Source organism: Cricetulus griseus, chromosome 3 (genome assembly GCF_003668045.3).
Source record: "Cricetulus griseus strain 17A/GY chromosome 3, alternate assembly CriGri-PICRH-1.0, whole genome shotgun sequence".
NCBI lineage: Eukaryota > Metazoa > Chordata > Mammalia > Rodentia > Cricetidae > Cricetulus > Cricetulus griseus.
In genome coordinates, this window is record NC_048596.1 from 52,504,738 (window position 1) to 52,521,101 (window position 16,364).

The 16,364-nt window shown below is 52.3% G+C and overlaps 2 protein-coding genes across 5 annotated transcripts; one reads left to right on the forward strand and one right to left on the reverse strand.

Annotated features, from left to right (window-relative positions):
* Positions 1–535: 535 nt before the first annotated feature.
* Bad (BCL2 associated agonist of cell death) lies at positions 536–10,099 on the reverse strand. Of its 3 annotated transcripts, none has more exons than XM_027408448.2 (4): positions 9,708–10,099; positions 8,924–9,103; positions 1,472–1,662; positions 536–1,107 (listed from the first exon to the last, which is right to left on the reverse strand). In XM_027408448.2, exons 1-4 carry the CDS (start codon positions 9,823–9,825, stop codon positions 982–984), a joined length of 615 nt encoding a protein of 204 aa, XP_027264249.1. In that variant the 5' UTR covers positions 9,826–10,099; the 3' UTR covers positions 536–981. The 3 variants fall into 3 exon arrangements, with proteins under 3 accessions (XP_027264249.1, XP_027264250.1, XP_027264251.1); XM_027408449.2 differs by lacking the exon at positions 9,708–10,099 and adding an exon at positions 9,523–9,673; XM_027408450.2 differs by lacking the exon at positions 9,708–10,099 and adding an exon at positions 9,497–9,614.
* Positions 10,100–10,118: 19 nt separating this feature from the next.
* Positions 10,119–14,142, forward strand: Gpr137 (G protein-coupled receptor 137). Of its 2 annotated transcripts, XM_027408445.2 has the most exons (7): positions 10,119–11,679; positions 11,760–11,809; positions 12,416–12,641; positions 12,759–12,908; positions 13,031–13,159; positions 13,283–13,401; positions 13,669–14,142. In XM_027408445.2, the coding sequence occupies exons 1-7, from the start codon at positions 11,323–11,325 to the stop codon at positions 13,826–13,828; spliced, it is 1,191 nt and encodes a 396-aa protein (XP_027264246.1). In that variant the 5' UTR covers positions 10,119–11,322; the 3' UTR covers positions 13,829–14,142. The 2 variants fall into 2 exon arrangements, with proteins under 2 accessions (XP_027264246.1, XP_027264248.1); XM_027408447.2 differs by lacking the exon at positions 13,031–13,159.
* Positions 14,143–16,364: the final 2,222 nt, after the last annotated feature.

Consider the following 16,364-nt stretch of genomic DNA (forward strand, 5'->3'; position numbering starts at 1 on the left):
AGGGTTGTGGCGCAACTTATCTGCATATCCAGCGCAAAGCACTGGCCTGGGCTATAGGGGCGCCAATAAATCTCTGAACTGAGCTCTGGGCCCCGCTCCAGGTCCCCATGAGAAGCTTCTCCGTTCCCTAGTGATTGTGTCGCCCCGCCCAGCGTGCCCCGCCAGGTCCCTGAGCAGCACAGGCCCCAGGCCGGTCACACAGTAGCTGCTCACAAGGACTGACCCAAATAGGAGCAAATGACCCCCCACCCCCCGCCCCGGGGGAGCCGCAGCATGGTTTGTAGAGCGCTGAATTCCGGCGGCCGGCTGGCCTGCAGCTCCCAATTACCATATTAGAGATAAGGGCCTGGCGGTCCCAGGGGTCTGGCCAGGATCCGCTCCCTCACCACTAAGCCTAGCAGCCGGGCTCCGCTGGCCACCTCGACTTCTTGATCTCAGTCCTTGGACGGAGCCTGTTTCCCTTACGGGTAAAAGGAGTCGCTTAAAGTTATCAGAAATAGTCCGGTTTGCGGAACCCCAAACGAAGGACGGAAGATGCGGTAGCACAGGCGCGGGCTTTATTATAAAGCACGTTTGTTGCGACCACGAGCTCCCAGTTCACATAATAGGGCTGCAGCCAAGTCACGATGTAACCCGGCTCGCAATTTGGCGCAGGAGGGCAGCCCGGTACGGGAAAGGGGGAAAAGTTGCCGCTTCCGGAAGTTGGGGTAGCGCAGGCGCCAGCCTGGTACTGGAGAGAGGGAAAAGTTGCCACTTCCGGAAGTTGGGGTGGGGGAGGCGGAAACTTTTAAACTTCCAACGAGAACCACCCCTTCGTGGCTATTGCACGCACCGGAAGGGAGTCTAGCCGTTGGCCAGTTCTCCCAGTTAAAGGGACACAGCGACCCCCTTTTTATCCCCACGGCTTCGGAAAACTTCCGCCCACACCCAATATGGCGGGCGACGGGAGCGGGTAGAGTTCCGGGAATGTGGAGCAGAAGATCACTGAGAGGGGGCGGAGCCTCCTTTGCCCAAGTTTCGATCCCACCAGGACTGGATAATGCGCGTCCAGCTGGCGCTTTGTCGCATCTGTGTTGCAGTTCCTGCGCTCTTTGGGCGAGGAAGTCCCTTCGGGGAAGGAGAGTAAAGAGTTAAATGAATGAGCCTCGCCCTGTGGTCCCGAATCAACTCCCCACATTGAGTTGGAATATAAAGATCACTGCCACCTACACTTGGAGGTCAGACACGCTATTAGATGAGAGGGCTCTCAGGAATCGGGATTGGTTGGAGCCCAGAGACTGCTGGGACCCTAAGTGAAACCTCAGAGCCAGAGGTTTCACGACAGGGGGCGGATTAGAACTGCAAGTCCCGGCATGCCCTGGAACACGAAAGGGACAACCTGGTGGTTCTGGAACTACAAATCCCGAAACGCCATAGATAGCAGACGGGGCAAGCGGGTGTAGGTCCCGTCGCACCCTACGCAGGCGCTCACCTTGAAGGAACCCTCAAACTCATCGCTCATCCTTCGGAGCTCGCGGCCGTAGCGCTGCGCAGCCCAGAGATTAGGGGGAGCCGAACGTGAGCGGCCGCGAAATGGGCTGAGCTCCTCCTCCATCCCGTCATCCTCCTCGTTCCCCGCGGTGTATGAACTGTGGCGACTCCGGATCTCCATAGCCCCAGTGCCTGCAGGGATGGGGTGGAAGAGGTGTGAATCTCGACCCGCTGTTCACACTCGCCTTCCAATAGTCCCAATTCCTCCTTTGCAAATGGAGGGAGCTCAGAGTGCCAGTACGCCTTTAGTGTACAAAAGACTTTCTACTGTGCCTTTCCAAAATAGGGGCATAAGAGATAACTATCACATAGCAACTCCTAACTAGGGAGGAGTCCTGCTTAGTCTTTGCAAGGGTCTTGGAGAACAAGAAGTCTCTACATTCCATATTTTGTGGCGACAATGTCTAGAACTGTGGGTTTCTTTGTTTTGTTTTATTTTTCTGAGACTATCCTCACCACCTGGTTCTACAGATCGACATAGAAGTTTGTCCTGGGCGTGGTGGTTCATATTTATAATACCAGCACTGGTGAGGTGGAAGCCGGAGGTTGAGTTCAAGGCCACATTCTACTACAGGAGAACATGTAGTCTTTCTTTTCTCACAAATGGGGGGATGGGAGGGAGATAATAGCTACACAGGTGTTCAGAGAAGTCAGTTTTCTCAGGTTGACAAGGCTGCTAGCCCTGAGGTCCGAAGTCCCTGGGTTTGGATCCCAGAGTCCATCATCAGGCTGTGCAACTCCTGCCTTGACCAGCCACCCTTCAATTCCAAGTTAGTTTCCCTTCATGAAGGAGTCTTCCTACCCTGCATACTAATGCACCAGTGTGAAGTTCTCATGCAAGTGTAGCCATGCCCTGTGAGCTGCCAATGAATTGAGTGATCTGCTTCTCTGATCTAGATACTGTGTCCTGACCTCTGTCATCTGTACCCCTTTGCCCAGACCAGTGAAGACCCAGAACTACTCCCAGGGGCAGAGTCCATAGCTAGGCACAGCCTGCTGCCCACACCCAGGTGTCTGCAGGGAAAACTTGGGAGGAGGTAAAATCACCCCCAGGTTTGGGGGCTGAAAAGTTTGCCTCCCTTTCTCAAAGGTCAATGGGCAGAACTCTGCAGCTCAGCTTGAGGCCTGAGGATCCCAGCTGCAGACATGTAACAGAAAGCCAGAGGGAAGGACGGAACCATCATGAAAGGCCTGGCCTGGGACTGCTCACAGCACCTGGCCAGAACATACCATTGCTCATCTACAGAGTATTACAGGGGACTACTCAGCAGCTAGGTAGGTCCCCTTTTGTGACCGTGAACCCACTTCCCCAATTCCCTGGCACCTCAGTGGTCTTTGTGGCATGGGGACAGCCTGCCTCACAGAATCATCATGAGAACAGATAAGGCAGGAAAGCACTCCACCTTGTCCTGTGAGCAGCCATGGTTTTTTGGCTCCTGTATGGCAGATGTAGAGTTCTCCCACCTTACAGAGAAGAGAGCCAGAAGCTGAAAGGAATATGCCTGAGTCTCCTGGTGGTACACCCTATCTGCATTGAATAATGGACCCACGCCCTAGAACCACAGCTTTCAGGTGCTATGCTGGCAGGAAGGTGAATGACTTTCAGGTGGCCTTGGTGGGAGCTCAGTGACATCACCACCCCCTTCACTAAGGGCTGGTGAGACTGCTCAGCCAGTAAAGCTTCCAGTATAAGCCTGAAGACCTGAGTGGGAACCTTGGAATCTATTTAAAGTGGGAAGGAGAAAACGACCTCCACAGCCAGGCGTTGATGGCACATGCCTTAAATCCCAGCACTAGGGAGGCAGAGGCAGGTGGATCTCTGTGAGTTCAAAGCCAGCCTGGTATTCAGAGTGCCAGGACAGGCTCCAAAGCAATACAGAGAAACCCAGTCTCGAAAAACAAAACAAACAAAAAAAGAGAAAAAGAAAATGACCTCCACATACTGTCCTCTGACCTGCAACAGCACTTGGGCACTATGGCACATGTGCTCCTTCTCCCAACAAATCTGCTTTCATGAGCAGGGTTAAATCCTTGCTTAGGGGCTGGAGAGATGGCTCAGAGGTTAAGAGCACTGACTGCTCTTCCAGAGGTCCTGAGTTCAATTCCCAGCAACCACACGGTGGCTCACAACCATCTGTTATGAAATCTGGTGCCCTCTTCTGGCCTGCAAGGATACATGCAGACAGAGAAAACTGTACATAATAAATAAATAAATAAATCTTAAAAAAAAAATCATTGCTTAGCATGTGCAAGGCTCTGGGTTCCATCTGGGTTCCATCCATAGCACCTCACAAAAGAAAAACTCATACAATCAAGCAGGACACTGAGCAGGTCAGGCTGGAAGCTTTCTTTGTATTGATTAATTTAGTTCTCAACTCATATGATTAGGGAAATTCCCCAATTTACAGGGAATGAAACTAAGACACACACAGAGTGTGCAACCTACCCAAGGTCACACAGTAAGTGACAAAAGACTGATGCAAACACAGCCAGTCTGAGTCCAAGGTCTCTGTTCATCTCATTGTGCTACCCGCCTCACCTAACAGTACCACAGTAACCCAATTTGGAGAAGTCATTTTCTTCCTTCCCCACTAGTGTCAGTATGCCAAGAGCCTATTCTGTGGCATGAGGCTTGTCAGTCACTAAAGGTACTTAGCAATGCCAAGCACCTCAGCAACAAAATGGCACCCATTTGTGGCAAGAGACTTTATTGATTGATGAGATAGGGTCTCAAGTAGCTGAAATGCTGGCCTTAAACTTCTGGCCCTCTGCTCCCACCTCCCAACAGTAGTTTATGCGGTGCTGAGACTGGAAGCTAAGGCTGCTCGCATACTAGGTCGGTACTCTACAGACTGAGCTGCATCTCCCGCCCCTGAATGGAATTTTTAGAAATATCTTTGCATTTACTGGAAGGAACCTGGAGATTCTGTGAACTCCTTGGATAAAGAGGGTGGGTGGGGTGTGTTCAATCCCTCAGGGGAAGGGAAGGGTGGCTCCTCTCTGGGTGGATGCTCAGTCCTGTAGATTTATGCTACCCTCCCAGACAGACTGGGGGTGGGGGAAGGGGAAGAGACGGGTAAGTGGGTGTGGCTGAATGGGAAAATTCACAGTTCAAGAAACATCCTGACATATCCATTAAAACTGGTAGGAGTGCCGAGGGGGTGACAAACAGGAAAAGGTGCTCACCACCAAGCCTGATTACTTACGTTCAATTCCTGAGACCCACACCAACTCCTAAAAATTATCTTCTGACCTACACACACACACACACACACACACAAAAAAAAAAAAAAAAAAAAAAAAAAAAAACATGGCTGGGGTAGGGCAGAAACAGTAGTGTCCTATACCCTTCCAAGCACAGTAAGGCTCTGCCCTCAGGCAGGGCAGGCCACTGTGCCTCCTTTGTCTCCTTAGTGGCCTGCCCAGACTTGTGCTGTAGCCTTAAGGAAAGGCATTTTAGAGTTCCAGCCTGGAGCCTCACCTGGCCCTGCTCTGGCCAAGTGTTCTGTCATGGCCTCTATAACAACAGCCCAGTTTGCTCATAGCCGGAGTCATCAACAAAATGTCCCCCAAAACACTGCTGTGTCCACCACCACTTTACTCAGTAACACTGAAATACAAATTTCATATGATTTTTACCTGCCACAATAAAATATTTGCTAAAAAAAAAAACCACCAAAAAACAGGGCGGTGGTAATTTAATCATAGGAGGCAGAGTCAGGTGGATCTCTGTAAATTCAAGGACACCCTGGTCTACAAGAGTGAGTTTCAGGATTGCTAGAGCTCCCTGGATTTTGTCAAGCAACCATTTCAATAGATAAAAACTGTTTCCAGAGGAATTAACACATTCCTTTAATCCAAGCCCTTGGGAGGTAGAAACAGATCAAGGACAGACGATTGAGTTCAAGGCCAGCCAGGGCTACTCAGTCTTGCCTTGAAAAGACAAAATAAAGAACTGTTCCTGGAGGTGGTGCAAGCCTGAAGTCCCAGCTACTTGCTAGTTGGCTGTCTGAGGCAGCAGGGTTGCTTAACCCCAGGAGTTTGAGGCCAGCCTGGGCAACATGGTGAGATTTTTGTCTCAACAAATGTAACAAAAGCTGGGGATGTGGTTCAGTGATAGAGTGTTTGCCTACTAACCTGGAGGCCCTGAATTCTGACCCTAAAACCTCGAAACACAGCCAGGCGTTGGTGTCCCACGCTTTTAATCCCAGCACTCGGGAGGCAGAGGCAGGCGGTTCTCTGTGAGTTCAAGACCAGCCTGGTCTCCAGAGCGAGTGCCTGGATAGGCTCCAAAAAACAAACAAACAAAAACCTCGAAACACAACAACAAAAATATTCCTAGCTCAGGAGCAGTGCAGAACCACAGGGATTTAGCCTGTGTATACGGTTTCCCAATCCTTGCTCTAAAACCCAACTACATCTATCTTAAACTTTGAATGGCTGTATTGAAGGATGCCTTCAAGTCACTTCTATCCTGAATCTAACCTATACCTCATTTGCCATCCAAGAACACTGGATGTTCAATGCCCTTGCTATTGATGGAAATCCAGGTGTGCAGAGCCTGAGCCAACTCACAATAATGGTTAGCACAAATATAGTAGTAGTAAGACACAGACCTCCATGGTACCATAAAATGGGAGAAGCAGCCAATACTGGCTTCTGGACCAGAGTACAACATCTGAGGAGGGCCCTTTGGGTGCTGATTGAAAGGTTAACTGCTTTTGCCTGAATTTCCCAATCTGTAAAATGGGAATAGACCTGTTCCTACTTTATAGGGCTACAATAAGGGTACCTGAGTTCATGTGAACAAGGCTTAGAAACTGCCTGGTACATGAACTGAGCTGGGTTCATCTCTTTTGGCTCCTTCCCATGCTTGCAGGCCATGCTTTCACTCCCCTCCCTAAATCAGGGTTCAGAGCCTGTTACTGCCCAACCTCAGTGAATTTTGCCCATCTTGGACACAAAATACTCTGCGTCTCTGCCAGTCCTTTTTCCTACTCTGAGTTTATTGAACCTGAGTGGTCCTCCTGATCTCCCTGTTCCTCCCTCTCCTCCCATGACAGTGTCCATCCCTCCTCCCAGTCTCTCATTCCACTGGCATAACCTAGACCCTGTCATTTATCAAATGACTCCACACTAGCACGATGCCAGTCAATTGCCACCTCCTTCCTGTTGGAGCACTCCCTTGGTGTAGGTATAAAAACCAAGGCAGCTCCTCTCCTTGCAACTGGGCCAGCTCACCCCACAAGCACTATTTCCTCTTTGCATATACCCTCTAGCACCTACTCCTGCCTGTCTGTTACAAACCCTACCCAGATCAACTCCCTGCTGCTCCTACCAGCAGCCTTCTGGAATCCCACCTACATGCCTAAAAGTTCCTACCTGATGCCTGACCTTGCCCCATCTCTCTTTCTTCCAATTTTCAAGGAAATTTTCAAGCCTCTTTCCTCCCCACCCCACTCCCAGGCTGTCACTGTCTTCATTATAGACCTAGGCCTGGGGATGTGGCTCAGTAGAAAGGCACTTGCTCAGCACGTGCAGTGGCCCTGGATTCCAGCCCCAGCACAGTAAGAAGGAAAAAACAATCTTCCCAGGATTCCAGTTAAAGTTTTTCTTACAATATCCTTCAAAGACCTGGACAGACTGAATTGGATAGGGCTCTACTTCTCTTCTTTACCTTTCCCCACTTGGGGCCCTGCTACTCAGGAGCAATTCTTGTCCTAGCATTTCCTAACTTCCTCTTCTCTTTGCCTGAAACACGGGCATCAGAACAGCTAACGCTCAGCCTTACCTTATACGGTTGCTCCCTCTTAAGGCAAGACTGGCAACCTCAGTAAATCACTCATATAGCTCTGGGACTCTGCTCTCTACCTACAACATACATCATCTCCTGAGCACTGCATAATCTTCTTATGGATCCTCTGTTGTGGTTTGCCCCACAGCTCTAGGACATGGATGAATAGGATGACAAGAGACAGCCAGGTAAGGGCAAAGAATGGACAGGAGCTAGGAGTAGAAAAAGAGCAAGCAAGAAATCTGAAAGCTAAAAAGTGTGGTGAGGTGGAAAGATGGCTCAGAGCATTTACTGCTTTTGCAGAGGATATGAGTTCAATTCCCAGCAACCACGTGGGCAGCTCATAACCACCACCTACAACAGCTCTAGGGGATTCAACACTCTCTTCTGTACTCCAAGGCACCTGCACTTACACACATAGGCATACATATACATATAATTTTTAAAAAGTATAAAACGGCCGGGTGTTGGTGGTGCACACCTTTAATCCCAGCACTCGGGAGGCAGAGGCAGGTGGATCTCTGTGAGTTCAAGGCCAGCCTAGTCTACAGAGTGAGTTCCAGTATAGGCTCCAAAAACAATACAGAGAAACCCTGTCTCGAAATACAAAAAAAAAAAAAAAAAAAAAAGCACAAAATGCCAGCCATGTTGGCCCACCTGTGAACCCAGTACTTGGGAGGTAGAAGCAGGAGGATTAGAAGTTCAAGGCTAGTCTCAATTGTAAAGCAAGTATGAGGCAGCTCTGGGATACATGAAGCCTTGTCTCAAAAAGAAGGTGGGGGTCATTTAAGCTCTAACAAGCCAGTGACATACCTCACCCCTGGGGAGTGGATAGTACTGAGAGATAACCAGTATCTTCCAATGCCTCTCCTTCCATTTTGGCACTTACACCCTCTAACCCTCATACCGATCTTCTCTTTGCCACTTGGGTCACCTGCCTGTCCCATTGGCACAAGGACAGTCTTGCTGTGGGTGATCCATGGGGTAAGAAAGAACCTATTGGCTGGATGGTGGTAGCACACACTTTTAATCCCAGCACTTGGGAGACAGAGGCAGATGGATCTCCAAGTTCCAGGACAGCCTGGTCTACAGAGCAAGTTCTAGGACAGCCAGGGCTACAAAGAGACATCCTTGTCTTGAAAAAACAAAAGAAAGAAAGAGAAAAGGAAAGGAAAGAAGGAAGGAAGGACAAACCAAGAACCTACTAGCCACTAGAATGCACTAGCCCAGGAAGAACGGGTACCCAAGAACTGAGGAGTTTCCCAGCACCGCCTCTTAGGGTGTCCTTAGGAAAGCCACTTCCTCTTTGGGGATCTGCTATCCCCTCACTGATGTCTATCCTGGGGCCATAATAAGAGAGTCAGTTTTGAGCATTCAGTGAAGCAGCTTGATCATTAAGGGTATGCCATACATTCTCTGAGAATTAACCCAGTGGTCTTACAGAGGGAGCGGCAGCTGGTTTGTAGGAGAGGCAATTAGAGGCTCAGAGCTATCTGGGACTCCCCCCAGAGTTGTCAGGCAGTATGGCTGCAACAGGGATGTAAGGGGTAACTGACCGAGGGACAAGGGACAGGCAGATGATGGAGGTGGGAAACCTACCTCCATGATGACTGCTGTTGGCTGCCTGTTCCTGTTGGTGTCTGATGCTCCCCAGGAGACCTGGGGCCAGGCAGGGACCTGGCTGGTCCCCAGTGAGGCTAGGGCCCAGGCCCCTTTCTGCAGTATTGGAGTCTTCCTGCTCACTGGGCTCAAACTCTGGGATCTGGAACATACTCTGGGCTGTAGAGACAAAGTAAGAAGTAAGTACTCAGGGCACTGCTAGAACACACACACACACACACACACTCAGGGCACTGCTAGACACACACACACACACACACACACACACACACACACACACACACACACACACACACACACACACACACACACACACACACACACACACACACACACACACACACACACACACACACACACACCACACACACCACACACACACACACACACACACACACACACACCACACACACACACACACACACAGAGCCCACTGGTTTTCCCAAGCCTTCATTTGTCTGCTGGGTCCGGCCTGGTAGAGAACACAGGCTGTCCCCGGGATACTAAATCTCTCTTCGGGGCTCTGTACAGGTCCTGGTGCGTCCCACTTGCCCGTTATGACCGCGAATAGGTCTCACCCCAAGCCCGATCTCGAGGCCCCTGACCCGGGCCTGCCTCCTCCCTCTAGTTCTAAAGGCGCCCGGTCCTAGTTTCCTGGGCGACGGGAACTGTCACAGATCTGACCCAATCAGTTCTCGAAGTAAATCCCGGGTCGGCCTGGAGGCGGGACCTTCCCAAGCCAGGTCCCACCCCTGCCGTCGACCTGCTGGTCTCCGCCGCCTTCCTCCTGCGTCGTTCCCCAGGCTCCGGATTCCGGGATCGGACTTCCTCACGCCTAGGGCGTGTGCAGGAGCCAGCGAGGGCTGCTTTGGGGTTCCCATTTGGATCCTGGAGGCCTGCTTCGGCTGATAAGTCCTCCAGCCCCTCTGGCCCCGAATTCCCGCCTGTAAAATGGGGCTAATGACACCTCCCTGGGGAGCTGGTGAAAACTCTGTAAACAGCTCAGTGATTACTAAGGGCGAAAGCGTTTGTAGAGCGGTTCATTGAAGCTCGGCCGTCAGGTGCAATGATCATTGCGATAGTTATTCCTCTCCCTGGACTGAGTGACCGGGATGGAGAGGCCAGCTCCTTGCTCCTCCCTGTCGTGGAGGCCTCGCGCTGCCCGATTTGGGGACAACCCACCGCGCCATCTCGGGAGCTCCTTCCAGGCAGGATGGCCGTCGGGTGCGGGAGAAGGGACAAGGGCACCTAGGAGGGCGAGCCGTGGGGCTCTCAGGGGCTCGGCTCCTAGGAAAGGTGTGCACAAGAGGCCACAGGCCGGAGCGCCGGCCCTGCGGATAGAAGCTAGGGGGCGGGGCTGGGTGCCATCTTGGTTGTGGGCGGAAGTTTCCTTCAGCTACCCTGTGCGCGGACGTCGTTGCCGCCCCCATATGGGCTCGCCGATCCCGATGTGGGCTTAGGGATCTAAGCGTGGGAAATAGTGGTCCCCCAAACATTAAGAGTTGGCGGTCAGGGCACGGGTAACCCGGGTGCTTGCTGCGTGAGGCCTTGTCTCCGCCTCTTGGCCGCCCGTCGCCATCTGTAACCCCGGACGCCCGCCGGCAGCGCACCTTGCGCCGATTCTCCAAGATCTGCACGCCGGGCGCGGCGCACGGCCTCGGAATCCCCATCGGCTGCTACGCAGTTTGCGTGGCGAACGGACACTCGCGCAGGCGCAGGAGTGGGGCGGAGCAGCGGGAGCCGGGGAGCTGGAGCCCGGTGTCCCGGCGACCGGATCCCGCTTCCCCAGCAGCGGCCTGAGGACCTGACATCGACTTCCTCTTATTCACCAGGGCTGAGGGTGGACGCGGTGGGGGAACAACGTCTGGAATCTTGAGGACAGAGGAAGAAGCCCCCCAATCCGGATTATTGGAGGGGAAAGAGCCACCAAGCGTGGGGAGGGGGAGAGCGGGGCGTTGGGCGCCCCCGCAGCGGCCGCTGTCCTAAGCTGACGGGCATCGGCCGGCTCTCCCCCTCCTGCCTTCCGGACACGAGCGACCAAGGCCAGGGACTTTCTGTACCACTGCATCCTCCCATCTTGGCTCTGGGGCTGACCCAGGGAGCGACACCCCCACCCCCAACTCCATTTGCCCTGGGTAGGAAAGAGCACCCTTACACACTCCAGAGTGAGGGGTCCAGGGCCCAGGTTACCCATGCCCATCCCTGCCCCCTACCCCCTCCATCTCTGTTGAGGAGGAAAGGCCTGGCTACCCCAACTTCTTTTCTTTAGAGTCCTCAGCTCTCACGCCTCCTGCAGTTCGCACCCCTCCGTATTTATTTCCCTGGCTTCTGGCCAGCTCTCCATCTCTGTCTCCTGGTTTCAGGCCTCCTTCTTTGACATGGAGAGTAACCTATCTGGCCTGGTGCCTGCAGCCGGGCTGGTGCCTGCACTACCGCCTACAGTGACCCTGGGCCTGACCGCTGCCTACACTGCCCTATACGCTCTGCTCTTCTTCTCTGTCTATGCCCAGCTCTGGCTGGTGCTTCTGTATGGGCACAAGCGCCTCAGCTATCAGACGGTGTTCCTGGCACTCTGTCTGCTCTGGGCAGCCTTGCGTACCACACTCTTCTCCTTCTACTTCCGAGATACTTCCAGGGCCAACCGCCTGGGGCCCTTGCCTTTTTGGCTTCTCTATTGCTGCCCTGTCTGCCTGCAGTTCTTCACACTGACGCTTATGAACCTCTACTTTGCCCAGGTAACCACGGGAACTGGTGTGGTGGGAGTAGGAGGGTAAGCCCAAGGGTCCAAAGGAGTGATGGGTGTCTCTGCTCCCAGGTTGTGTTCAAGGCCAAGGCGAAGCGTCGGCCAGAGATGAGCCGAGGCTTGTAAGTACTGGAGATGTTAATGGGTCAGTGGAAGGGAGGAGCCCACCCAGCAGGGTTGAGACAAGAAGAACTCCAGGAACAATTGGGATAGAGCTTGGGAAAACTAAAGCACCTGGTGCAGACAGCTGTGATGGTGTCAGGGGGAGAGAGCACCTTCATCATCCATGGTGGGAAAAGATAGAAGCTCCAATCCATGGGATATGTAAAGTCCTGCTGCACTTCTAGTGACCTTGGCTGCACTGCCCCTGTCCTTTCCATCTTTCCACATCTCACCTGAAATACTATTCTTAGTCTCATTTGAGAGACGAAACTGAGGCCCATTTAGATAATAAAGCAATGTATTCAAGGTCACACAGCTGGAAGGAGACCCAGTCAATGCTCAGATCCAGATGTTTGACACCCCATGGTGCTCTTTCTACAATGCCATAGCTTCCAATCACCTCACCTCTTTGAGTCTCAGTTCCCTCATGTGCAAAAACTAGACAAGCAGAGTTTGGATGGGACCATCTGAGTTCTGGTTGACTCTGGGGTCTTCTGAGGAGTCAGGGTGGTTGGTGAGGGCCAAGGAAATTCATGGTCTGGAGCTGACTTTGCTGTGGGCTGCAGGCTGGCTGTCCGAGGGGCCTTCGTGGGCGCTTCACTGCTCTTTTTGCTGGTGAATGTACTGTGTGCAGTGCTGTCCCGCCAGCGCCGGGCACAGCCCTGGGTCCTTCTGCTGGTGCGTGTCCTGGTGAGCGACTCCCTCTTCGTCATCTGTGCCCTCTCGCTTGCTGCCTGCCTCTGTCTCGTCGCCCGGCGAGCCCCTTCCACTAGCATCTACTTAGAGGCTAAGGTAGGGCCACCAACCCTGATGTAGTATCCTTGGGGATCTTTGGGCAGAGGTCTTTAGGATGTAAAGGAAGATGGAAGCCACCTTTCCCTGAAGACCCTCTATTGTCATCTCTACCAGGGGACCAGCGTGTGCCAGGCAGCTGCCATAGGGGGTGCCATGGTTCTGCTCTATGCCAGCCGGGCCTGTTACAACCTGGCAGCTCTGGCCTTGGCTCCTCGGAGCCGGCTAGATGCCTTTGATTATGACTGGTACAACGTATCTGACCAGGTAGGCATTGGTCATGTTTGTCCCTTTTTTAGTAACCATAGTATCTAGCCTCCAGCTGGCCAGGGCCCTGCCAGCATGGTCTGTGTGGTGGCAGACTGTCCTCAGCCTCTGCTTTTCCCCAGGCAGACCTGGTGAATGACCTAGGGAACAAGGGCTACCTGGTGTTTGGCCTCATCCTCTTCGTGTGGGAATTGCTGCCCACCACACTGCTGGTGGGCTTCTTCAGGGTACACCGGCCCCCACAGGACCTGGTAGGGCCCCCAACTACCTCTAGGTCCAGTGGAGAGGGCTGGACCCTGGGAATTCTAGCCTGGAGTCCTATGACAGTTATGGGGGGAAATCCATTGTAGTAACTTCTCCTCCCACACTTACAGACCACCAGTCGAATCCTCAATGGGCAGGTTTTTGGCTCCCGTTCCTACTTCTTTGACCGGGCTGGGCACTGTGAGGATGAGGGCTGCTCCTGGGAGCATAGCCGGAGTGAGAGCACCAGGTAGGAGCCTCCAACCCTGCCCGAGAGCCCTTAGGGTCCTGCCTGTCTCCATGAGGCAATGGGGACCAAGAGCCAGGCCTTGTTTCCTCATTTGTTCTGAGTGAAGCCCCCTCTGGGTTCCTAGTGCTAAATGCCCCTGCCCCAAGAAACAGTTTGCCCTTTGATCTAGGGCTCTCTGTTTTCAGCCTCTCTGCTCCCCCATCTCATGAATGTGACCCTGGGCACTACCTGGGACTCCTGGGACTTACCTTGCTTCTCTGCCTGCAGCATGTCCGGCAGCCTGGGCTCTGGCAGCTGGTATGGTGCCATCGGGCGTGAGCCAGGCTGGGGCGGGGCCAGCCAGACGAGGACCACTCCTCTGCTCTTCTCCCAGGTGCCAGGACCTGGTGGCCACCACCACAGCCTCTATTCCACACCACAGACATGATCTCCTTTTACTCCCCTTAGAGCACCTAGGCCCCAGCTCCTCTTATCCCCAGCCCCTGTGCCAAGTACATCTGCTGCTTCTTGCCCAGGATGCCAGGGGACTGTGGCTGCTTCTCTCCTCTGGCCAGCTCCTTGCTGCTCCTACTGTAGTGAGCTTGTGCCATTCCCCTAAGATAGGGACAAGGCCCCCAGGCTGCCAGATGGCTACAGTGCCCTGGCATGACCTGCCGCCTCTGCTTCCACACTGGAGCCAGCTACCTCTCCTGTGCCTACCACTCAATAAACAGAGTCTGTGCCCTGTCCCTTTACCTGTCACTTGTCTGAGTTCTGTTTCTTCTTACCTTGGCCTGTTTGGCATCAGGCTGATCAAACACTGGCCCTCGACACCGCTTGCTAGGCTGGGCAGGTGCCACTCACCTTCAGAAGGCTAGCAGGCATGGGGCGGCAGAGGGACTGTACAGGCAGGCCCCTGTTGTCAAAGCTTTCCTGGTTCCGAGTAGCTTTCTCTGTGTTGCCTAGCCTGGCCTGAAATTCTTGGACTCCAGTGATCCTTCTGCCTTAGTCTCAGCTCAAATAGCTGGGACTAGAAGTGTGTACCTGTCCTGATTGAAAAATCACCTCCACAGGCTGGAGATGTAACTTCATTGAGTACTTTTCAGGAATGTCCAGTGCCAGGGGTTGAATCTCAGAAGGGGCAGGAAATCGAAACTCCATGAAACTTTCTGCTGGCTGTGCTGAGAGCCATAACCCCTCTCCCAGACCACACAGCACTGTAATTGTATGGCTTTGAGGCATCTGTTAAAAAATTGTGTTACAGCTGGGCAGTGGTGGCACACTCCTTTAATCCCAGTGCTTGGGAGGCAGAGGCAGGCAGATCTCTGTGAGTGTGAGGCCAGCCTGGTCTACAGAGTGAAGTCCCAGCCTCCAAAGCTACAGAGAAACCCCATCTCAAAACACCAAAAAAAAAAAAAAAAAAGGTGTGGGGGGGTGGATATCTGTGAGTTGAGTTTGATGTCAGTCTGGTCTACAGAGTGAATTCCTGGACAACAGGGCTGTTATACAGAGAAACTCTGTCTCAACAAAACAAAGAAAATTGTATTGCATTTATTTTTTGTGTATGTGCTTGTTGTGTGTGGGTTCATATAGAGGCAGTTCTCTCCTTCTACCATGTGGGTCCTGGAGAGTGAACTCAGGTTGTAAGGCTTGGCAGCAAGTGCCTTTGCCCACTAAGCCATCTCACCAACCCTCTAACTTTTTTGTTTTTGAGTCAGGGTTTTTCTGTGTAGCCCTAGCTGTCCTGGAACTTGCACTATAGACCAGGGTGACCTTGAACTTACAGAGATTTACTTGCCTCTGCCTCTCTAATGCAACTAACTTTTATTTATTTTTTTTAAAGATTTTATTTATTATGTCTACAACATTCTGCTTCCATGTATATCTGCACACCAGAAGAGGGCACCAGATCTCATAAGGGATGGTTGTAAGCCACCATGTGGTTGCTGGGAATTGAACTCAGGACCTCTGGAAGGGCAGTCAGCGCTCTTAACCTCTGAGCCATCTCTCCAGCCCCCCTTTTATTTTTAAAGTGGCATGTATTTGTATGTGTGTGTATGTGTGGACAAGCACTTGTCACAGCACATATGTGGAAGTCAGATGACAACTTACTAGTTGGTTGACTTCTTTCACCATATGGAACAGGGGGACAGAATTTATGTCATCAGGCTTGGTGGCAAGGACCTTTACTTGTTTAGCCATCTCATTGGTCCAGTTTCAGCTTTTTGATACAGAGACCTTGTAATGTAGCTGAAGATGACTTTGAACTACTGACACTCCCACCTCTAGCTGCCAACTGCTGGGATTACAGGTGTGTGCCATCATGTCTACCTAGCCTGTTTGGCATCCTCCCCCCTCCCCAGGATTTATTTTTACTTATGTATGGGTGTATCTGTACCTGTACCTGTATGTGGTACCTAAGGAAGCCAGAAGAGGGCATCAGATCCCCTGGAGTTAGAGTTAGAGGCCCTTGTGAGCTGCCAGTGCTGGAAACTGAACTTAGGTCTTTTGGAGAAGGAGCAGCAAGTGCTCTTAGCCACTAAGCCATCTATCTCTACAGTCTGCTGGGTGTCTTGTCTTCTAATGGATTGTTTTGTGGAGGCCTAGTTCCTTTAACACTCATTTATTTTCACTGTGGGTGTGGGTGTGGGTGTGCATACATGGACACTCATACAGGTATGGAGCCAGGGAAACCCATGGGGCTCCAGGACTCAAACTTGGAATTTCAGGCATTCTTATGCAGTACTGAACAATCACACTGGCCTGAGGCAGGGTTTCTATCACCACCTCTAATATAGCCTTCAGGTGCCAGGAGGTGTTGCTGTGGCACAGCCCCCAACTCCTCACTTGGGTATGGGCAATCCCCTGATTGCCTGGCCACTTGCAATCAGCTCCTGGTGCACTCCTACTGCCCCCAACAGTTTAGTTCATGTCCTGTGCTCCTGATATGACATCCCGGCAGATCTGCCCTGTGGCTCAGGATG